Source organism: Athene noctua, chromosome 2 (genome assembly GCF_965140245.1).
Source record: "Athene noctua chromosome 2, bAthNoc1.hap1.1, whole genome shotgun sequence".
Classification (NCBI taxonomy): Eukaryota; Metazoa; Chordata; class Aves; order Strigiformes; family Strigidae; genus Athene; species Athene noctua.
The window spans coordinates 137,203,042-137,227,570 of NC_134038.1; the positions used below are offsets into that span (position 1 = coordinate 137,203,042).

General features: G+C 38.3%; 1 protein-coding gene across 6 annotated transcripts in view; it reads left to right on the forward strand.

The window, feature by feature from the left end:
* ITGB8 (integrin subunit beta 8) overlaps positions 1-23,102 on the forward strand; it is a 50,159-nt gene extending 27,057 nt beyond the window's left edge. For 3 of the 6 annotated variants that reach the window (XM_074900394.1, XM_074900391.1, XM_074900393.1), the window contains exons 7-14: positions 3,415-3,510; positions 3,606-3,695; positions 6,287-6,421; positions 9,387-9,792; positions 12,036-12,261; positions 13,888-13,991; positions 15,099-15,262; positions 22,641-23,061. In XM_074900394.1, coding sequence (XP_074756495.1) covers positions 3,415-3,510; positions 3,606-3,695; positions 6,287-6,421; positions 9,387-9,792; positions 12,036-12,261; positions 13,888-13,991; positions 15,099-15,262; positions 22,641-22,820 — 1,401 coding nt within the window. In that variant the 3' untranslated portion in view covers positions 22,821-23,061. Of the gene's footprint in view, positions 1-3,414; positions 3,511-3,605; positions 3,696-6,286; positions 6,422-9,386; positions 9,793-12,035; positions 12,262-13,887; positions 13,992-15,098; positions 15,263-15,355; positions 21,006-22,640 lie in introns of those variants that run through there. The other 3 variants (XM_074900395.1, XM_074900390.1, XM_074900392.1) reach the window with 2 other exon arrangements.
* The last annotated feature ends 1,427 nt before the right edge of the window (positions 23,103-24,529 follow it).

A 24,529-nucleotide genomic window follows, 5' to 3' on the forward strand; every position in this document is an offset into this window, starting at 1 on the left:
CTCACCAATATAAAATACAGAAATTAATGAATCTCTAAGCAACTATGATAGATTGACAGCTGACTGAAGAAAGTGTTTTATTAACTGATACTCCAGATTCTGGTCTGAAAGATCATGTTTTTACTGTCCCATGTAGAATAAAAAATCTCCATCGATATTGTTATTGATGCCTTTCATGAAATGAGGTAGTCTTTTTATCCATCCAAATGAAATGACCTTGAAAGATGCTTAGATCTGTGGAGGCACACTTTGGCCCCCATATTTTTTTTCAGCCAGGACTAATTCTTGCATGCCCACATGTAACAACAGTAGGCATACTCTTAGGAATAGAAAAGGGGTAGATGGGAAATCTTTCTCAGTATTAGATATTTTCTGGAGTAGATTTGACATGATAACACAATAGTGTCTGTAAGGGTAGGTGTACTGGTTTCCTGCTTTTTCTTCTTCTCAGTGGTATATATCATTACTTCAGTCATGGAGATCCATAAAGAAGCTTCAGATGAACAAGAAAAATCAGGGAGGAAAAAAAGACTTTTTGATATTTAAATGAAATGTCATGAAAGGCTGTCAGCTTTTTAAAAAATACATCATATGAAACATATTTTTCCTCTTTTTTTCCTATCAATGCAGTTTTGTTGTGCTATGCTAAATTAAAGAGCCATCTGTAATCACATTGTTTTCCTACTTTGATTCTTAGCTTCTGGTAGTCTTGAGAAGCTTTCATTTTAGCATATTTTTATTTCCTCCTTGTGCCAGTTAAGAGGACTTTGCTTTATTTATTTGCATAAGCTTAGCCTTTACATCAGAAATGTTTCCAGTTAATCACTTTTCTGCCTATTTCTTTCTAACTTTTGCTAAGCAGTCACACAGAGGTCATCAAAAAAGTGTAAGACAGGAAAGAAATCTAAGTCCATTTTAATTAGATCTGTGCCTGGTTGACTCCCTTTGTGAAATACTTAACATCTGTATTAGTTATCTTCTCAGTTTAACAGAGTAGGTTAAAATAATAAAATGAGTGATGTAATTGGAACAAGAAAGATGATCTAAAATGAAAGTATATTTGCCGGAGCAGTAGTGGGAAGAGATAAGATAAAATACCTAAGTACAGCAAGGTTTTCATGGCAAGCAACATGAAGCTGCATGAGTGACCAACAGTTCCTTACATCATCTCTTTGCATGTTTAGAATGAAAGAGACAGTGTGGGTCTGTTAGTGCTTTTTTTTTTTTTTTTAACTCTTCTAAGAAAAGGAAAAAATTTCTTTCTAATCTGAAGCGAGACCTTAATGTACTACTAACCAAGCTCTAGTGAATTAGAGCTGACAAGTAGATGAAAGTTCAGCTTTACTTGTAAGCAGGCTAGGTAGGTGGTTCGGGGATCCAGTCCCTGTAACCCTTGCACATCTATGCATGTCATCTCTTGTCTTCAGTAAGCTCCATCTGAATAAGTTTTTATTTCATGAGGGCTTGGGAAACCCATTTCTGATACCACTGATCCCAGTGCTATTAGTTGCAGAGGTGTTGAGGGGACACTGCTGTAATTTGGCCATGTCTAGTGTCAACGTGTTAAGCAGGAAGACTGACTTATTTGACCACCATCTCATGATCCCTCAATACCGCCCCTGTCGTTCACACATTTAGAGTGCAGGAAGTATTTGCAGAACATCTGGCTTCACTTGCCCTGGGACCACTTGCTGTGTCTGTGATCTGCCAAATAGTTGCATGTGGCCTGTAGGGTTGTACAGCACAATGGAGGCCCCACCGCTGTGCTCTGTGGTCATGGAGGAGGAAGGAGGGTTTAGTACAGTGTTGTAGGTTACTGAAAATGGCAACAAAGCCACTGCTGCTGCAGTTCACCCACAACTGTTGTGTAGTGGCAATGCATGCTCATGGACCCTTGGGTATGGCACACTCCCCAGCTGGAGCTGTAAGAAAGCCTGTTTATTGCTCTGTTACGTATCTTTCATCACCTATCTTAAGGTATATAATTTCTTACTGAAGGGCAGAAAAGTTCGGAGAGGTGTGGACCCTGGCTAAGATCAAACTGCAAGCAAGAAACTCCTTTTGTTCTTTCTATACAAGGCTCTTTATAATGGTGCAATATGATAGAAAACGGATTTTGCCCCCTTGCATAACTTTGTCTCAGCTGTCTTGGGATTCAGATTACTGTTAGGAGAGCAACTGACTTGCAGGGTTTCTTGAGTAACAAGTGGCACTCTGAGAAGAAATGAATTGTGCAGAGAAACAGAGCGTGTGTGCAAGAGAGAGACAATATGGTGCAGATAGTAAAAAATACCAGGAAGAGGAAGGCAGCAGAAGTATCTGGGGGAAAGAGGTTGAAGGACCTGACGTAAGTGGGGGTGACCAGGTGAAATCTCTGTAAGGGGAAACACAGGCCAAGGTCTCAGTCACTTCTCTATGTTTAGGCATGAATTTTAAAGGTTGAATTTACTTCTTGAGAAGTATTCACAGATACATAGTAAATAAGCAGTATCTTTCAGATACAGTTTGGTTTAGAGTACTGGAGCTGGAGGGATCTCACATAGCCCAGATGTACAAAGCCCACTGGCACCACACAGACACTTGTGCTTCCACAGATCTTGGATAAAGGATTAGCAACTCACCTCTTGCTCTCGAATCCATGTCAGATTTCTCAGTGAGAAGTGTAGAAGGTCAGGTCACTGGCACAGGACCTGTCTTAGGTACTTCACCAAATAAAGCAATGTCATACTGGGGAGAGATGTGAAACTCATGCTACCTTCTTCACACACAAGCGTGGTTAAGAAAATGTAGCAGGTCGTCGTAGTGAGGACTAGAGGCATCATTCCTAAGACAGGTCTTGGACATATAGAGAAGAAGAAAGCTGTCAGCCGTAAGTAGGATATGTACAGAATGTTGACATTGCAAGAATGTCACAGTGGCTGCATTTAGCTGATGTGTCTGATCCCGGATGCCAAAATACATTTCTGAGAAACAAACTTTTTAACTACTCACCTTGCTGTTCTCAAAAGCACACCTCATCTCAGTGCCTTCATGTTGTACTTTTTCTCCCTGACTTGTCATTCTCAGGAATCTTGTTATTCTTCAAGATGGACCATGGACAACATCATACCCATATTTCTTAAACATCAGACTCAGACTAACAAAATAGTACTGTATGAGTTAGTCCTCCCACTGTGCAGCACCTCTGCTGCAACAGATAAGCCTGTCATAGTCTGGCTCATGCCCTGATGATTTTTTTTTGTCATGATCTGTTTATTTGGTTGGTGCCACCTTCTTTTGGATGTAGGCATAGCATTTCTCTGTACATTTAGAAATAAGGATTAGAGTGGTTTTGGAATCCTGTATTGTGTCCTATGTGAAATATAAGGCTTTTCCTTACTAATCTGCAGTCTTCTTTTCTGTTGTATTTTGCAGGAGCATCCATCTCTTGGGCAGCTTTCTGAAAAATTGATTGACAATAACATCAACGTTATTTTTGCAGTTCAAGGAAGCCAGTTCCATTGGTATAAAGTAGGTTAGAAACCTGATTTCTTTTGCCAATTTTGAAAGCACAATATTTCCCTTAAAAATTAAAAATGTGCATAAATAATTGTGTTTTTCTGTAGGATCTGTTACCTCTGTTGCCTGGTACTGTTGCAAGACAGATAGAATCACAAGCAGCAAATCTCAATGATTTGGTGGTAGAAGCGTATCAGGTATGATGAGAGTGACAATGTTGTATGCTGTATTTGTACTGGGATTTTTTACCTTTCATAGCCTAAAGCTGGAATTTCCAGGATCCTGGCTTCTATCTGAATTCCACAAGGATAAGTTCTGTACTTTTCTGAATGTCCGGGTTGGTGGGTGACACTATCCCACAATAGCTTTCATATTCCCAGGCTGTCGGGGTCTTAAAGCCAAGAGCTAGCACTTTTCCTTTCTAAGGATGCTTCTAAATATGCTGTTTGTTTCTCTGCACCTGTTACCATCTAACTTCAAAAGAAATGTCTGACATTTGAATTTTGGCCTCTAAGATCTTTAGTTGCAGACCAGACACCACTGTCTAGGTACCATATAAATTCAGAGCAAAAAGAATAGTGCAATATCTAGAGAGTTTTCCAGCATAATGCTTAGAAAATAAACAACAGATGAGAATTTACAAGGAGTTAGTTTGGCAGCAGTGGATATTGTGGAAAGCAGGATTTACACTGTACAAAACAGGGTAAAGATTCAGAGTTTTGAGGCATGGCAGTGAGGAAGAGTTTTGATAGGAGAGAACTGTTTTTGTGAACTCTTGTCTGGAGTTCTCAACTGAAAGTAGTAGTATGGGAAAGAGATAGTATGGGAAAGAGCATAAAGTTGTTTTCCACAAATGACTGAGAGGGAATGGCAGGTTGAAAGTGGAAATTGGCATCTTGATAGTGAATGAAAGATAGCCTGGTAAGAGGGGGCATAAATGGCTTTGAAAATGAAACCATGTATATACATTTGATATACTGGAGCACAGGGAGCCCATAGAGCAGTATCAGAATGAACGTGATGAGTTTGATGGTTGAATGCTGCTAAAGTCTGCAAGTTACACAAACACTCAAGTTCCGAAAGTTGAAAAATAAGTTGCAAAGCTGTATGCAAGGTATCAACATGTATGACATTATTTTTAATCAGTTGGACATGGGAGGCTGAAATTATCCATTGTACTAGGTTAACCATCTAAATCAGGCTATTTGCTTTCAGCAAATTGGCTATAATGAAGAGCCAAGACCCATGTCTGTTCCTGGTCAATAGAGTTGGTTTGTGCACATTTTTCTCACTGGCATGTTGAAAACATTGTGCAGAATGCAAAGACATTCAAAAGCAGAGGAGGTTAGGTGTAATCAAGTTGCCGAGTTCTCACTGATATTGTACTTTCTTTTATCAAGATACGGATTTTGGATATAGAGTTTTGCAGGAAATTGCTGGCAAAAAGTGCAAAGATTGTAGTCCTTTTGTATGACACTTTTACACTGTCCATCCTAAATTGTATCCTTATTTTTAGAGCACAGTGCAGGGCAAACATTCAAGGAAAGGAAACGAAAATTTACTAAATAGTGATTTAGTTCAAGACTCTGTGGGACTTTCCTGCTCCAGCCACCCCCAGTTTGCTCTTGCCCTGTTTTCATTTTTCAGACAGTATCTTCCTTCCCATCCTAAACTTCATTAGATTTGATACTTTGAGATTTTTATCATAGTTTTAGGGGCTTGTAATATACAAACACACGGTGAACAGGGCATGAATGTTTTGCTTTCTTAAAAGCAAAAGTACTCAGATAAGAAAATAAATTCAGTGTTGATGTTCGATGACAGTGGGCCTCTTGCACTCTTGTTCTAGGCAGGGAAACCTTAGGCTTACTTGTGGAAAACCCTAGCTGAAAATCCCTGGCTAAAAAACCAAAGATGAGTCACTAATTTTCAAAAAGTTACTAAGATAAACATGTGTTCAGATTCATGTAACTACATTTCCATTTGTAGCAGTAAAAATATCCCACTAAACTAATTTTTTATATAGTAATATGCCAGGAATTTTAGTAATCTCTTTGTGCAATTTTCAGCTCATAGGTTCGTGCAGAGATTTAATAAATTTTTTAAAAGTCAAGAAGCAATATTCCTTCTTGGAAGAAAGTAGGATTTTAGAGCATGCAGTAAATACAAATTTCAAAATAGCTAGCTTTTTCATTATTTTGTATTCCAAAAAGCCCTAATGGGAATCAACCAGTTGTTGACATATATAGTCCTAGCTGACCCGATAAATCAGTAAGAATAATCCCAATAGCCTTTAGGTCTCCCTAAAGTTTGTTCAGAGAAAACTTTTCCAAGACAGATGCAAAGTATCAGAAGTTTATAAAGTGTCAAGTCAATTAGGAACCTTTTCTGCTGGATCACAATAGTTGTATGTATGTTTACTGTTTTATTTTAAATGTGTGGCTAAAAGGCTGTGTAGTCTCTCAAACAGTAAGCAGGTTTTGTTGTGCACAGTTGTTAGATTTTCAAATTGTGAAAAATACAGTCTCAAAACCATTTTAGAAAAGCTGAAAACGTTTTTATCAGGAAAACGTAATCCTCTTTATCAGAATTACCAGTTCACTCCTTGTGTATATTTGGAATGTAATCGGGTCTTTATATGGGAAACAACGCTTTAATTCATTCCTTTATTCACACAGACAAGCTTTCTTCATTTTTAGTCAGACATAGTAGCCGTACTTGGTGTTAGCCACTAACGGACATTATATGTTGAGATACAATGCAACTAAAACTTGTGTTCTGGTTACAGAAACTAATCTCTGAAGTGAAAATTCAAGTGGATAACCAGATCCAAGGTCTTCATTTCAATATCACTGCAATCTGTCCTGATGGAAGTAAAAAAACTGGCATGGAAGGATGTAAAAATGTGGGATATAATGAAGAAGTATGTTGATAGTTCTTGTTCCTCAAGGAACTGGAATACTTAATTTTCTTTTTGGTTGTGTTTCAATGATGTGAAATCTTCTAAGGGTTTATGTTAATTGAAAACTGATTTTATGTGATTAGTGGTCACAGACTCTTTATTATTCTCTGGTTTTATTTTGCCTGAATCTTATTTTAATTCTCACTAATCTCATGGAACTAAGGCTCAAAGCTTTTCCTGAAAGCTAATGTCCATTTACCTCTCCTCCTTTGTCCTCCACTGGACACAATGGCCATGTTCATTGTGATGAAATCTGTATGAAAAGAGGTTGAAAGGTGATCACCCGGTGGAAAAAAAATCACTGGAATTAGTGTTCCTTGGGTCTGTGCTGGATGCCATCTTTCCTTCTCCTTGCTCTGGTAGTCTTCATGCACAATCAAGATTGTGGATAATGAGTTTATTTTATAAAACAAATTAATAAAATTATTTATCCCCATTTGGATCTGTGCTACCTACTGAATGAAACGGATTGTAAAACTGGAGCATCATGCACAATGAAAATGCAGGGGAAGGTGTCTGGCTAATATAAAGAACATGCTTTTCTTCCCAGAACAACTTCTCTGTGCCTTGATATATTTATTTAATCGCTTGGACTAGTAGAGTAATTCATTTAGCTTGCCAGGAAGAGGTCTGTGTTTCTGGAGAGCAGGGTCAAGGAGTTCTTTCCTTCTTGACATGTACATACATCTCAGCTGGTGTGATTTTACTTGTGTCTGTGTGTAGAAATAGCAAAACAAATGTAGATTAAATGTGTGAATTTTAAATACATTCATTTAGATGTATTTTATGCTCTTCTGAATTTTGTCTGCATGACTTGCTGCTGATTAGCTTCTACGTTTTAAGGAAGATTTGCTGTGTTTTTCTTCTTAACTCATCTTTTCTCCAGTGTTGTTCCCTGTGCATGTCATAAGAAATAGGGCTGGAATTTGTTCTGTTTAATGAAAAGAAAAATATTTATATCTGTTTCTTTTTAATAAAAAACCAAGCCAGTTGATTGTAAAAGATTGCATGTGGTCCTAAACCTCTACTGCTGTTGAAAATGAGCCATCCTCAAGAGATTAATTTATTTTAACCATAAATCCTCCTTTCAGCATTTGTTTACAAGCAAAATGCTTTCCCTTAATTCTCACATTCCTTTCATTGTCTAATGCTTCTTCCTTCCTTTTCTTAACAAAACACAAAATGTATTATATTCTGTAAGAATCCTACGACCTCTTCAGAGTGCAAAACTAACTTTGGCTGTTAGCAAGTGTCAGTGTTCGTGGTGTTGTAATTATTTAGGCGCAATATGTTTAATCTTTCTGCTGCTGTGTTCAGACCCATCAAATTTCATGACTCATATGCAAGACATGATTTGCCCTTCTCTCCTATATCCCTGCCATTTCTCCAGTACTGTGTTGTACATTGTTTTTTCTAGCAGAACTCTCTATTGAATAAAAGCACAGTCTCTAGCTGCAGCCTGTCGTCCCTGCATGATACACACCTGTCATATGAATTAATTACTGCATAGCCACGCTTTTACCGCATAACTGAAGGGAAGAAGTCTCATACACGGATGGAGAGTGTAGGCAACTGAAGGGTTATGTGGGTAGTGGCGCATTTGAGAAACAAGAAGAAGAAAAGCAAAGGGCAAGACAAAGCCTGTGCGCGCTCTCGATATGACATTAAGCGCATGCTTCTGCACAACATTCTTCTCCTGTTGTCCGTGTAGGCAGCTACAGCCCCGCTTGCCACAAAGCCACCATTGTCCCCAAGGGCTCGTCTGTTCTTGTGTGGGGGCGCAGTGGGAGGGGGAGACAGTGATGAGAAATGAATGGCCTTAGTCTTTGCGGGTAGTTTCAACCTCATATGTAATCAGTTTCTTAGGTTTTGTCTTTTTTTTATTTGGAAATCTTTGTTCTTTGGTGGTAAAGAGTAAAGGTGTTTGCTTCTCTTGGGTTCTTTTCTCACCTTTTCCTTTTGGTTATATTTTCTCAGTGAGGAGGTGAGGGAGAGTTGTTTTCTGTCAGCAGGCTAAATAGAGAATACCCTGTCAGAAGCCTACTGGTCAAAAAAAAACCCCAAACCAATAATGAAATACAAGATTGCTGTCCAGTTCACAGTTGTCAGGGCTATCAAAGAGTTTTTGTAATGATCCATGCAAACTCTGTGGCAGTCACCTAATCACCAAAATGATCCAGGGTCCTGTGCCAGGACTCTGGAAAGCCACGGGGGCTACTGCTGCAGTGGGCACTACTGTGGTGAGGACCTGGGTTGTGGTGGTGATGGCCATGACATGGCCAGGAGCTAGGCACTGGCTCCACTCTGAAGCAGCACTTGGTCTGCCCAGGACCATGGTAACAGCAGCAAGACTCTCTTGCTCCATCCCCATTGTAGGAATTGGGAAAAATAAGCTGCTACTAAGGTGTGAGCCATTTCTGTATTTTAGTAGGAATAGACAGGGCCATCCAAAAAACCTGTGTGTTTCTATTTGCACAGACCATTTCTGCAGCAAGAACATTCTTTATAGGTTCTTTTTATGAAGAGTATCTCTGTTCCTGATTGTGTATTGTCCTGCTCAATCTAGTCCCAATTCTCATCTGAGTATTTATATAATACAACAGAATGTGTATATTAAATAACAGAAGGATTTTGATGGTAATTCTATTACTATTTAACTTGTATTAAACTTGTATTTTGCAACTATGCTTTCTTAACATGAAAAGTAGACTGCTGACAATCTTCTATTGTTAGGATTTTAACTGTATTTGTGATGCCTGTCATTATCAGTATATCATATTTGACAAATGGCTACTGTTTATTTTCTTACTGTTAGCTAGTGCACATTCATGTACAGTGTAAGAATCTGCTTTATTTATGTGTTAAAAATTGTAAGCAATTTATAGGAAATAATAGTGACATAAAATCTGTCTTTTTTTCTTCTTAGGTACTTTTCAATGTATCAGTTACAATGAAGGGATGTGATACAACTGGAGGAAGAAAATATGCAATACTTAAGCCTATTGGTTTCAATGAAACCGTCATTGTTAACGTGCGGAAAAGCTGTGCCTGTCAGTATGGAGACAGTGCAAGGCACAAAAGAGTATGGGCTGATGAAACTTTTTCTGATGGCAAACAGTCCCATTGCAGTGACAATAATTGTAGCTCTAACAGAGATACGTTTTCTTCTGAGAGGTGCAGACGACACCGGGACCAGCCCATCTGCAGTGGTCAAGGAAATTGCATAGATGGAAAATGTTTCTGCTACAAAAACAAGCTAGGCACGGTGTATGGGAAGTACTGTGAAATGGATGATTTTTCCTGCCCATATCACCAGGGCAACTTATGTTCTGGTAAGCTGCAGAGTTTATGTCTGTATTTTGGTTTTTGTTTTGTTTTCTGAAGCTGATATAAATGGTGCAGCTGAAAACAATTCTATAAGGCTGTCAAGTACAAGAATTCCACGTGCAGAATTAGTCTCTGAAATGTCCTGAACAGCCTGGTAGGAATTCATGCTCCTGGCCTTTCTTCAACACAAAGGTATACATTGTCTTCTGAACTTCTTCAGTGCCTTTTAGGGCTTCTATTGTGTTTTTCTAAGTTCAGCTATTTTAAGATTTAAATCTCAAACTTTTTCAGAAGGAATGATACTATAATATCTCAGATAAAACAGTAACATTATTCCAGAAAGTAAGTCGACACATTTCAGTCTAATAGGATTATGAAATACTAAGAGAACAGGAGGAATTATATCTTCCAGATGAGGTTCTGGCTTTCTAACACCCTGAGTCAGCCTTGTGAGAGATACAGTGACATTGATTTCAAATAGTGATATATATGTACTAATGCTGTTTGGAACACCTGCTCCAAAAACAAGAGTGTATTTGAAATGTAAACAGGGAGAGTTGTTAGAAATGCTTACTCTTTTTGTGGCCTACTTTATGTTTTTTAAAGAAAGCATGCAAATGAAAATTGCATATGAAAAAAATACAAAACATGTACTTTTAACTTAGTGTTATTAAGGAAAAATGGGACTGAATCAGTATTATTACTGTATCTCTACCAGAATTTTTCTTTTCCCCTCAGAAGTAATTAAATAATTTAAAATTCATACTACCATCCTGCATCCTTCCATTGCACTGTATACTGACCAATGAGTGAATTGAGGACTGATTTTTTTTACCTCAGTTGGATAAATTAAGAATAATACTATGGATTTAGTAAAGTTATTTTAGTTTTGCTCTGCTGGTGACTGTGAACTTTACCTAAAATGAAGATAACTAATGTTACCTAATCCTTTAAATACATTTCAACACAAAGAATTATGGTTCATCTTCTCACTCTTCTTCCCAACCCACTTTGAAAATTTACTATTTCTTAACCATAAGCAGACCTTTCAAACTTAAAGGCTCCTAAAGCCGGAGATGTGGTGTCCTTGTCGGCAGCGGAGACAGGTCTTTGTCTAAGAGGTGTTAGAGACTGTCGCTGTGATGGAGTCCTGCCCTGGGGTACCACAAGGGGAACCTGCCATCCAGGGCCGTGGCTGAGCAATGTGCCTCTTTGTGGGGTGTTTTCCAGTGCAGAGCCTTGCTCTGATATGTCCTGTGATCTTCTTCCCTCCTCCCTCCATTTTGCCCAGCCCAGGCAAAAAATCGGGCAGCCTGTACCTTGGCATCACACCCATTTAGGGGATCCCATCTGTCACATGGGACTGTCTCCCTGCAGCTGCTCTGTGGATCCAAGGAGCACAAGAAGGGCCACTGCGGTTTGTGTGAAACTTAGGCACTGCCAAGTCAGAGTTGAGGGTACCTCATGAGATTTGCTACACCTGCCTGTGCTTTATGCACTTTCTCTTTCTGTATTGTCTACAGGTGCTCTCCTCACATGCTGTAAAAATGTGACTAAACATTATCAGCATACCAGCTGTACACCTGCTACATGTGCTACAACATGGAAAACATACGGATTTTGCCCTAAAGCTCCCACTGCTTTGCCTGGCAAACTGTAAAGGCCACCAGAGCCTTTGAATCCTTGAGCCCTGTGCATTTTAAGTTTTTACTGAACAGCCTTCATACACACAGCGTACCGACCTGTCTAGCTCAGTCATCTGTCCTTTAGAAAGGCAGAAAAGTAATGCTATCATGTGTTTCTGAAAGGAAAAGGAAAAAAACAACGCAGCATGTGCACATGAACTTGATACTCCTTCCTCAACTGAATCTTGCTGTTTATTTGAATGGAATGTTTTCTTGCTAAAGAGAAGTTTGTTTAGTTTGCCTGAAGACTGTTTTCTCAATTGTTGTGTAATTTTTAATCCCCACTGCTTTGATCAAAGGCAACAGGGAAAAATTCTAGTAAAAGGTTTTAGGATGACATCAAGGTAGAACCTTTTGAACTTAATAACAAACAGCAGCCATAAATACGCACCATGCTGGTAATTTCAGTAATTAAATTGTTAACTTAAAAACTAATTAGCAAGCCAAGGTCTAAACTACCTCTGTTTAATGTAAAGCACCAGCAGTGCAAAGCCTATGCATATAAAAATTGACTTTCTATGTTTTTATAAAAGCATATGACTCAAGGCTATCTGATGTTGTAGGTAATGGTGAATGTGAAGCTGGTAAATGCAAATGTTTTGCTGGCTGGGAAGGTGACCGTTGCCAGTGCTCATTACAATCAGCAAAGCACTGCCTGAATTCAAAGGGCCAGATTTGCAGTGGAAGAGGAAAATGTGTATGTGGAAAGTGTGAGTGCACAGATCCAAGAAGCTTTGGCCGGTTGTGTGAATACTGCCCTACCTGTAACAAAGCCTGTGAAGAAAACTGGTATGTTTCTTGTGCTAGACTCGACTTTTTAACTCTGTACTACTGAAACCAGGAGAAATATTTCTGCTTGGCTAGATGTGTGCTATATTTCTTAAATATTTAGACTGTAGGATATTGAAACAGTTACACTTGAGACTTTTCTCTATATAGCTGAGGGTTCACACTGGCAACTACGAGAATTGCATGTCCGTGTCTGTGTCCATCTTTCAGCTTTCTGAAGTCAAAGAAAGTGTGCCCTATGAGTAACTTTTTTTTTAATGTATTTGTTAAAAGATTGTTCTTCATATTAAATCTTCTAGTTAGGAAATAAAGCTCATAATTTTGGAGTTTTAAAAATGAACGGTAGATCCTACTCTTGAATGCCACCAAGTCCAATAATATTCTTCAAATTTGTTTCTGCACACTCGATGTGTTTCTCAGCTGAAAGGAGGTGTGGAACAAGAGCAGTACCTGCACATTATCACTGCCGTTGGTCCGTAGAGCAGAGCTGGTCTTATCCAGAGAACAACATTCTCCATTACTCAGTTTTAAACCACTTAGTCTTTGCAATATTAGTTTTAAGACATGTCATTTTTCCTTGCCCATGTAAAGGAAGAAACAGTATGCAGGCTGAAATGAGCAGACCAAGGAGGAGGAAAGCTAGACCAAGCTCTCAGTATCACACTGAATGGTGCTGCCTTAGAGTCAGTGAAGCCCTGTCCTTGGGCATGGCTCTCTGTGCCCTCCTGTCAGCACATGTCATATTTTGCATCCCACTGTGGCCGAGAGGGTGAGAGATTAGCCTTTCGTTGGAAAGGGAACTGTGATCAAAACAGAACTGTTGTTCTTTTTTATTCATTTGAACTATAGCTGTTCTGGTGAATATGCTGGAGAGCCAAGCTGGGCCATGTCTGAAAAGGTGACTGCTAAGACTTTACTAGGTAAAACACAGCTAACCTTGCTGGGTTACACTTGTTCAAAGGCTCTGTGAAATGCGTGTCTTTAGTAGGTTCAGAAGATGGCATAACTTCATTAAAAATTCTGTCAGGGCTTTTTCAGGATCACTTGTGATGTCCATCTTCTGCAAGGCTATACAGTGAAGATGGTAAGATTGACAGCTCTGCCTCCCAGTGTGCTGCTGACCCGCTGAACTGCCCAGCAGTGGGAACTTGTGTGGCCGTCTCTTAACACAGCATCCAAAAAATTGATAACAAATTATTAGCAAAGCTGTGTTTCCTACACCTATGTCTATCCTTCAGTTCCAGCATGCATCCCAGTGAGACTAATAGAAAAGGAAAGGATAGAACTGAGCTGGAGACTGATAGCTGAAGAAAGGGTGCTGGGCCCTTAGCTACAGCCCCTGAAAAACTCACATCACAAAATGCAGAGCAGGGGCCGGATGAAGGTGGCTCAAAGCCAAAGACATGTTTTACTTTATGACTTCTGACTAGTTGGTTCTGAAAAGCATCACAGGGATAAAATGCTGAGAGAGGCATCACATTTCAGGAAAAAAAAATAAATGTCTCATTGTTTTTAATAACAACAGGAAAGCATTGTGTGCAAGCAGTATGTCAGCCTGTTGATACAATCTCTTTAAGGGGAGTGCAGAGAAAGACATGGGTTTTTAATTACATTTTTATTTTACAGGAATTGTGTTCAGTGCCATCATTCTAACAATGCATCTCAAGCAAAACTTGACCAGTGCACAACCTCATGCTCTTACCTGCTGCATTACATTGACCAAACTTCAGGTATGTGACATTTTCTAAGTAATTTTAATAAGAGGTGAAAATCTGTTGGATTCAATAATTGAATTCATCACTATTACAATGTCTTTCAAAAGTGTGTCATATTATTACAATAACAAAGAACGAAAGCAGGGAGAAAAATCACTCATAGCTTCAGGGAAAGTAAAAGATAAATAATAACAGGAAATGTGATTGTCAAGCATTGCTAAATCAGATTTCCCAGCTCCTTGAGAAGTCACATTAATAATAATGGATCCTGCTGAGCAATGCTTAAAGAAATATTTATAAAAATCTGTTATGGCATCTGTATGTTTTATTACTTTGGATATGCTTACATTATTTAACATTACCAGAAACAAGGAAGAGTGAAGTAGAATGCTTACCTCACGTTCAGTAACATAACTCCTTTCACGTATAAAAAACTGCACAGTTATGAGGACTGTGGAAGAATAAAACTTTTTCAATAAAATCTCATAAAGCTTAATTAGTCCACGCTGCAACAGAAAAGCAGGTAAATGGTTACCTTTTGTCACTTCACATTTTTGTACATTTTCTTATAGTTGTTCAGAAATGAGAAAAGTAACTGTGAATACTTTTCTCATAACTTTAATATTAATTAAAAGAAAGCTTGCTGTGTGAGAGACATTTACCAGTGAGGAGACAAAGATTCAAGAAACCACATTTTCTTTCCTATTTTACCAGTGATCTGCACTGTAATCTTGTGAAGATTAAACTGTCTTGACCCCATACATCTCTAACTATTCATCCTCTATGTTTCAGCTATAAACTCACCCTCCAGCTTACAGAGAATATATGGTGGCCAACACAATGAAGGTTGAGTCTTAGTTCTGTAGATTGAAGGAATAATATTTTCACCATTTTTCTACAGTGGATCTTAATCAGAATTGCCTTTTGCAATATTCCCCACTTTAAAAGCTTGCATATGGCACCCTTTCCTTTAAACTTGCCTTGTTATTTTCCCTTAACTCTTACAGACTCGTGTTACATTTATGTGACATTACTGTGCAGTGGTAGATAATATAACTGTGTTTGAGGGATGTGCCTATTCCATACATTAGGCTTTACACTTGTGTTTTCCTTTTGTTGCAGAATGTTTCTCTGGACGAAGCTACTTTAGAGTCTTTTCCATAATCTTTATAGTTACCTTTCTGATCGGGTTGCTTGTTGTCCTTATCATCAGGCAGATAATTCTGCAAGGGAGTAGCAATAAAGTTAAATCTTCAGCTGATTACAGAGTATCTGCAACAAAGAAGGTAATTGACTTCAGAGCCATCATATTCAGTAATCTTTTTCTTCCATATAAAAGTTAGCTAATTGTTGATAAAAATTGTATCTTCTCCTTCAAGGATAAGATGTTTTTGCCTACTGTTTGTACAAGAACAGTAACATACAGACGTGACAAGCCAGAGGAAATAAATATCGACATCAGCAAGTTGCGATTAAACGAAACTTTCAAGTGTGAATTCTGAAGACAGTGTGTTTTCTGCAAATGTCTATTTCCATCACGCTCAACTTTTTGAAAGTTATGTTTTGTACTCTGTTGGAGTCTTGACTGTTGCCATCTGATTTTGTGTTGTGCATTTTGTTGAATACTGTAACAGAGTGACATGTAAGCATATTCACATACTGTGACTATGTTTGAAACTATAGCTGCTGTATTTTTTTTTTTTTTTGAAAGAGAAATGTGCGTTACTACTGTTCAGGAACATTAGTGTTGATGTAGCACTTTAGCATATTCTAATTTATTTAGTTATGGCCTAGAATGTAGGTATGAACCGATCTGACAAAGCACTGATCTCACTCTACGTGTAGCTAGTACTGATGTGCTCTGTGGGAATGGACAAAAACTGTGACTGAAATATTAACATTGCTGTATATTATAGCAATAGATTAAACTATTCAGATGCTCTTAAATAGAGTCAGTGGTACTTTTCTAGTTCTCTCAATTGACGAATGCCACTGATTTGTCTGCTTTAGTCTCTTAGCTTTTCCTCATTACTTAAAAAAAAGACTGGATTAAATGAGTGCTTAGTTACTGGTGTGAGTGTATAGTAGTGTGTGTATACACACACATGCATGCATGCACACACACACAGGTAAATTATATGTATAGTTTTTTATATGTATGATGTCACTTAAAGATAATTTATATCTCATAAAGAGTAATTTTCAGCTTTTTTTACTTGTTTCAACATAAAAACTTTTATGCAAATTTTAAGGTATTTGGAAACTGAGTGGCTACAGAAAACAAGAGAGTTCCTCTGTCCAACAGCATAGTCTGCATGATGATCACTGCCGGCTGACTTCACCTTTGGAGTCAGCAGCATCAACTCCATTGCAAGTAGATAAATTACACCAGAGCTGTGTTTGGCTTGCTAGCTACATGTCAGTGTTTTGCCAAATAAGGGCTTTGTTCTTTTTGTATGATGTCAGACATGTCAGATTTTACACACGTGCTCTTTTTTCTATGTAAATTAGTTGACAGGATTAGATTCTGTGAATTCATATGTAACCACTTCAATTTTTGTGACCATGCATTGAGAACTGTGTCCATTGTGATGTAAAAAAGAACCTGCAGTTTGAAAGAAGGTGAGGAAAACAGGAATCTTTTTCTCAAAAGAACACATTAATTGACTTCATAAATGTGAGATCAAATTCTGCCTTCAGAAGTGGGCAAAACGCTTCTAAACATAGTGGGACCAATATAAATTTATCTGAGTGTATAATTTGAGCTACAAGGTCAAGCACAAGCATTTTCTTACCCTTGAAACCAGCTATAGTGGTAGAAGACATGTTATTGTTAATGTTAGTTGGAAGAGTCAGCTAACAGTCCGATTTGCTAGCCTTATGCTGCCGAAACCTTACAAAAATTTGATCAACCTGTAATGCACTAAAATCTTGCTGACAAAAAGAAAAATCATCTCAGAAGACTGTATGCAGTGTATTATTTTAGGAATGTTAATTACTGATACTAAATATTGGTCTGTACTAGTCATAGATAAGAGTTACAGAAACAAAGCAGGACCTCTTTATATGCAGTTTTTAGAAATTATTATATGTTCATATTTCCTATTCTGTATTTCTTCTGTAAATTCACATTGAAATCCGAGGAGTATACATGTGAAAGGAAGGCAGGATGCAGAACAAAATGATGTGTTATGTGGGTGTTCACAGTTTATTAGGTCATGGATCAAGTGAGACTGAGAAACATAATATAGTGACAATGGGCCTTCCATTAAATTGTCAAAAAAAGCTTTAGATTTTAGGGATTGTTTTAAAAAACAATGTAAACTGGACTATTAAATGTTTCTAAAGCAGTCTTAAAAGTAGTCCCTGAGCTTTCTGCTATACAGGTAGAAGTGTCTCATTTAAATAAAAAGGAGTTTCCTTACGCTGACCCTGATTTTAGTGATATTTCTTAAATATTAAGAAATATCTTAATTACAGATTAATTCTGTAATCTATCAAGTATACCTTAAGCTTTAATTTTCTTTTAAAACATGTAGATCCATTTTCCTCCTGTGTAAATTGACAGATTCTAAACAATTGGTTTTAGTGGGATAAAGAGAAAAGATTGGTAAAGATTTGCCTGCTATCACCCTTGTCACAGTTCATACGTATTTTTAAGTGAGTAGGAAACAAAGTCTCTGGTTATCTGTTTCACTTAACCAAAAAAAATTAGAAGCTCAGCAGAGAATATCTGAGTATATAACAAAATATGTGATTATGTTCTTTGAACAGTGTGATAATTTTTTTTAACAAAAAGATTCCTCAGATTTCCCATAATTGCCTTTAAAGCATTTACTGAAGTGATAGCTAGTATTTTTTTCTTTAGAAATTACTTTTCACTGTTAGAGGGAGTTAAATTATGTGGGTAGGGGACAGTAGAGCTGGGTTCTTTGTGGAAGAGAGATTTGAGCTGTAACACCCATCTTCCAGGCACATCACACAGGTACTAGTTTTCTTCTCTAGCACTTAGTTGGCATTGCAGTGCTGCCTGTGAAGGGGCACGGCCAGTATTTCCTTATCAGACACCTGCCTGAATGTTTAAAATGCTCTGGTCAAATAGAGCGGGCTCACAGGACAAATTGCACTATAAGCTGCTTGCAGTCCTGAGGTTAAAAAAAGTATATTAAAAAAATAGTTTTTTTTTTTTTTAAAAAAAAAAAAAAGCAAAAAAAAAGCTTTTCTTGCATCTCCCTCATGGCTTTGCTGTATTGTGGAGGAGGCTAGTGAAAAAGAATAAGCTGCTGCTAATGTGACAGGTCAAGGCTTTTAGAAGGCCCATGGGGAGCTTATGCAGAGCAGGATCCTTGGGAGGAGGCTTTGTTTCTAGGGATGGAATCTATCCATGAGAAACTCTGGCTTTGCTTGGTACTTGTTTCCCTCTGCCTTTGACCATGTTTTTCAGAAGAGCTGCTGCAGGAGATGAATAGCCCAACAAAAGCCTCACTATTTAGGGAGCTGTGTTCCCTCAGCACATGACCTTAAATGAGAAAGCAGCCTGTAATTCACAAGGAATTTCCTCAGTGATTGCAGAAGGACTCTGCTTCCTATAGTGCTTAATATGGGAGATATTAAAGACAATTTAGTTCATGTTAGTTTTCAATGTATTGTGCATCAGAAATGCTTATAAAAATAGGGAAAAAATTATCTAGCCTCAGAACAGAACATTCCAAACTTGTTAAATAAAACTTCTTATACTGCACTTCTTCAAAAAATGAAAAAAAAGTCAAATAATTTGACTGCATGCCTATACGCAAAAATATAACGGTAGATACTGTTGCATCTCATCATTGGCTTTGGGAGTTGTTTTTAGATTTGCTCTCGCAAACAGAGCATGTGCATGACTTATCACAGCACATTTGTTAATGTTAAAATCCATATGTATAACGTTGAAGTTCTAATCCCACTTTTTTTACCTTTAACTGGCTATTTGTCTAACATTTCAGAAATGACATGTTTATGCAATTAAAAAGCATGCATTTTACTCCAAATTTTTAAAAAAAACCTCTAAAATGAAGAAATACTATGAATTGATTATTTCCAAGAGTCATGGGTACATTAATAACATTGCTACAGAAGTGTGTGGGAAAATAGCTGTTTCATCCTGAAAACGTGCACGAGGTATGCGAGGAATTTTCATTGTGACCAACTGAAATTCCCTTACGTTCACAAGGAATGTTGAAAGTGAACCTTAAAAAGGAAGGACATTTGTATAGGCATAGTTTACATTTTATCTATTATTTTCAACTGGATTTATTTTTTCCTCTCTATGGTGTCATGATAACCTGCTAAGTAAAGTATTCTTCAGACTGCAGTGAAAAAAATTGTTTTCTCAGTCTGATCATATATAATATTTGTTTCCTGCTTAGTGTGCATACCTAAATGTATCTGTGTTGCAAACCGTGGGAGTGAACATGTGAAGCAGCTTCAAGCAACACTTAGTCCTGAAGTGGCCATAAGGCCTAGTGACGCCCAGGGCACAGAGATGCAGAGGCACTGCTGCCTGTGCTGGGGCTTGAAAAGGGACAGCATCCTCAGCAGGCGCAATGTGTCCTATAATTCCTCACAGCATCCCTACAGAGATGGTGCTCTGAGACCATTTGTCAGGGCGGGAAGCCTTTTCAGAGAAGGTGGCTTGGCAGAGGTGGTACAGTTTGTGTCCTAGGCGCCTGGCCCCAGCTCTCAGTGATGCAGGCTTTTTCCATCTTTACTCATCAAAAAATGCTTGCCTGTATCCTAGCGAGGGTCTGCCTGTGCTGGTATGTACTGTAAACCCAGATGCTGCAGACCTCTGCTAACTGCCCATTGACTTCCCACCAGCCCAGCAGCCCCAGGATCTCCCACCAGCCAGCCTTAAGGACTGTAAGCTGTCAATGGGAAAGGGCACTTCTCACAGAGGTATTTGTGCTGAGTCAGTGCTGAGTTTTTACTCTGCTCTGACCGTGAGTGAAGTATAGTGTGCCAGTGTTCTGGCAGTTCGTTTGCAAGAGACGGGAAAGATTTATTTGCTAAGCAGAAATGGAGCAGTAGTTAAGAAGAACACTACTTTTTAACGATGATCTTGACGGTGCTCCAAAGCACGGACATCTCATGGATCTTACAGGGAATTGAAATTCATGGAGAGGGAAAAAAGGTTAAACTTAGCCAGCGTGAATACAATTCCATAGCCAGCCAAATCAGTGGGGTGTCACTGAGTGCAAGTCGGCTCAGAATGACTGGCCTTTTGGTGGGAAGTGGGGGTGCAGAGGGAAGAAAAATTAAAAACCTAAAATCAGTAGATTCTTAAGCTTTAGAAATGCTGCTCTGGATTACATGTCCGCTTTGTTTCCTTTTCTGCACACACCCTTAGAAAAGAAGGTACCTACTTATTAAAAAAAAAAAAAAAAAGTCTAGCATTTATTAAAAATAATGGCTTTCACCTAAATTCTAATATTTTGTCCCGATACCTATATTGGGCTGTTTCGGTTACATTTTAAGGGGAGAAAGATTCTTTTGGGAAGGCATTAGTGTTGGATGAACTCACTGTGCTAACATCTTCTTCACTTTTACCTACTACTGCTTCAAAAAATAAAGCTACTTTAAAGTGTCTTATTTAGCAATGGTGTGACAGCTATTAATAATACTACAGTTTTTAACTTTCTATTTAACATATACTACCTTTTGTAAAAAAAAGTATATACAGATAAATAATGTTTCTCTAGATTTTATGCATAGAGAATGTTAGTAAGGGAAAGGGTTTTAAATAAATTTATAACTTCTTACTGTTCATTTTACATTTTAAATGATACTTTTAAATCACTACTTTTGTTTGTCTGAAAATATACTGAATATTTTATTATTTAAAATAGTATACTTTTATAGCTGTTTAATAATTAATAATTTCAGTTGACTACTAACTTCTATTTTGATATTTATTAATGAGTTGACACTGTAGTATATTGAGATGTTTATTTTTCTATCATCAGAGCTGTAACAACTATGACATAGCATTATTTTAATGCAACATCATTGTACTTGCTCTCTAAAAAATAAAATCGATATTTAATCCATATGGATTTTTCATATTTTTAATGCTTAATATGTCTGTGGTAAGTTAAGGAAGAGATGCTTACCTATTTTTAAAAATATAAAGCACTTACATTAAAGTGCACAAATGTCTGCAAAGGGAAGCATATGTTTACAGTTGTTTTTAAATGGAATAATACTGTGTCAGGAGAGATAAAATACCATGATTATCAGATGTAGGCAAACAGTTGAATGCACATTCAGGATGAACTTCGGGAAAGTAGGAAGGAACACAATAGGAGTTAGCAGTTTGGAGGTGCAGGTAGTTTACCTTGCCCAAAGCAACTGCAACATGAATGCATCAGGAGGTGTTAGCATTTTGTAGGGGACAAGAAGATAATTCTTGTAGAAATATAATCTGTAGATTGATAGGTGCTTACAATGGCCGTTCTTCAGTTTTGCTCTGATGGGTTTGTCCTAACTTAACCCTATCCTAGCTGAACCAGGACAGGGTGGTAGAGGAGCTGGTTTTCTGGGTATGGGTAAATCTCTCCACAGATGCCTCATCTATGCCACTCACTGCAGGCTTAGGTTGCTTTATGAGTACTGGTGAAAACACATCACATTGGGAAGGTGACACACGTTCTGTTCTTGAGCAGAATCAGTAATAGCATTTGCTTTGCACAATGCCACAAAATTTCTCATAAAAAGGACTTCAGACATGCTGTGTGTAAGGATACTCAAAATCTGTGCTCTAAGACGATGACGCCTCAGTAAAAGACAGCTGTGGCGCTCACATCACTGGTAAAACTAAGCTGTTCGTGATTCTAGTATGATCCAGTTTTTGCTCTGGGCTGAGAGAGCTAGAATCAAGTGACAACTGATACATGCTCAGGCCGTAGGTCAATTAGAGTCCAGGACTTTACAATGGAAAAACCTGGGAAAAGGTGTACAGCAAAACTAGAAAGAACAAGTAAATATCATGAGGACAATCTATTAATCTTTTTTGCTTCCTCTCTCAAAGCAAGGAACGTAATCCCAATATATGTCTAATGAGATTGAGGCTGAGAAATGTCCTTTCACGGAGGCAGGAGTCATCAGCTTTCACTGACAGAGCAAGCACATGCAACCAGTCCTACAAGCAGAAATACACATTTTTCTTGAAGGCTGTCTATTGAGGCAACATCAAAATGTTGTCACCAATTCAGAGTAAAAATAAACCTAGATCTGAATTTCAGATATAAAAGTTTAAGCCTATAATTTGATCTACAGACACAGGGCTTCATTTTGCCATTTGGTAGTAATCTTGAAACTAAGGTTAGTGTTAACGCTGAAGTCTCCTATAAACAGTGATGCTGGCACCAAGCTGTCTTCCATACCCTGTATGTTGTGGAATGATGGTAAGTGACTGTGATGAAGTGTCCTTCTTGCTATGTTCTGAAACCCAGCAATTAAGTCATGCCTACATACCTTAAAATGTCCAGATAATGATGAACAGGGTTTCTGACACTAGTGGCATTGTATTGAGCCAATTTTTATTCACATTCATGAAGTTGTCAGTGAGGGCACAATGGTGCCCTAGTTTGACTCTACTGTAACACAACTGCTATTTTGTTGCAGATACCATTGACAAGAAAAAGGCTTGCAGCTCAATCTCTCCAAAGAGGAAAGAAACCTAAGTTACAGCCTCTAAAGCCGGAGGAGGAAAGAAATCCTGATTTCAGCCACTTTTTTGACACCAGTCATGTAGGTGCACGCTATTACAGAATTTCTCTCCCTGCATGGTTCCCCTTGTGGTAGGTGTAGAATTTGATCCAGTATACAGAGAGGATGACATTAGGGACAATTGGTTTGAGTGAAGATCTGCATATGCATGATGACAGCCAAAAGACAATGATTAGAATTAAGAATGAAAACTTTGTTAACAGACTGATTTTAACTAGTAAGGAGTTAGTCTGAAAACTGGGTGATTTCTTCTGCTTTCAGGTCTACAACAAAGACAAGAACCTTGGAAATACATTCCTGCTACCCTGGGTTTAAAACCAAACAGTTTAAATGTATTGTATGAATTAAATAAAGAAATCTAGTTTTACAGAAACCCAAATGGTCTGAAGCTGTGTTTAGAGCACAAGTACTGTTAGGGTGGTGCAGGGGCTTCTGGCTGCTCATCTTCTGCTTGAGAGTCTGGGAGTGATCCAAATTGGGCTGAGCTACAGAACTCATATTACCTAGACAGAGCCTCTCAATGATTTATTAGCAATAAAGAAGCCCCAACATTATCATCTCCTAGCCCCTCATTCTAGGGAAACTGTGGTGGGTGACAGAAAGCAGTGTCTTCCTCATTGCAAACAATTCTTTCATCTACTCAGCCGAGACCATAATATGGCCTCTGATTATTTTCTTGGCCTTGAACTGCATGATTCATCAAGGACAGTTACTGTTTAATGAAGATGATGTGTGTCCAAGCTGATAAAATTAAATGATTAACCACAAAAGCATAATAGTGCCAAGTTGTGTCACATAAGCTAATTGAAGTCAGTGCATGTGATGTATGTATTTCAGCTTTGCAGCTTGCCAAGTCCCCGCTTTGGGGCCCTACACTACAACCTAAGCTTCTTGTTTATGGCTCAGCAATCTGGAGAGCCCAGGATCTGCTCCTGAGTAGGGTTCCTCAGCTCTCAAAACTTTACACATCCATTCAGAAAGCATCATCGAGAGTCTAAAATACGTGGCTGAACTGCTGAGGAGACAGGGAACATGTCAGTGAATGGGTTTTCCACACAATTTTTAGACACACCTTCACTTCGCTCTGGACAAAACAGGAGTTTCAAAGACTTCTACAACTTAAAACATGGTAGTCTCTAGATTATCCTTGTCTTCAGAAGTGTTTAACGTTGATGTCTGTCCTTGAATCATTATGCAGCTGCACCCAGGCTCCTGGGCAAATCAAAAAAGGTAGCTAAAATAAATACTACCCATCTTTCTCAGCTTTTTGTGCATCTCTCCATATCTAAATTGGGCTGTCGGAGAAATTTTTCTTCACCGTGCCTTCTTTGAAAATTGAAGACCCTGAATCAGAGGGCTTCATCAGTGAACAGGTGATGAGGAGACATCTGGGGGGGAGGGGGGCAGGGAGCACAGACAAGAACAAGTTAAAGTCCATAGTGCTCCAGAGCATCTCTGAACCTGGTTGGATGCAGCCACATTCCTCTGCTCTTTTCCAGTGTTAAGAAGTCAGCTAGCTTCTCTGCAGACACCCACAGGGATTCTCCTGCTGTAAGCTTAAATCTGATACTCTTACAGCTTCCACAAGGTGTATGCGACATACAAAACCCAGAGACACATTTCCCTTCCAGTACCACCATTTTTATGGAAATTTTATGATTTGTAAATATTTCTTCATGTATACTTTTGTGTCTGTGTGTGTCTGCATGTTCCATCCAAATTAACATTTCCTCCTCAGCATCAGGAAGTTCATCTCTGCTAAACAGCCTGGCAGACCAAATTAT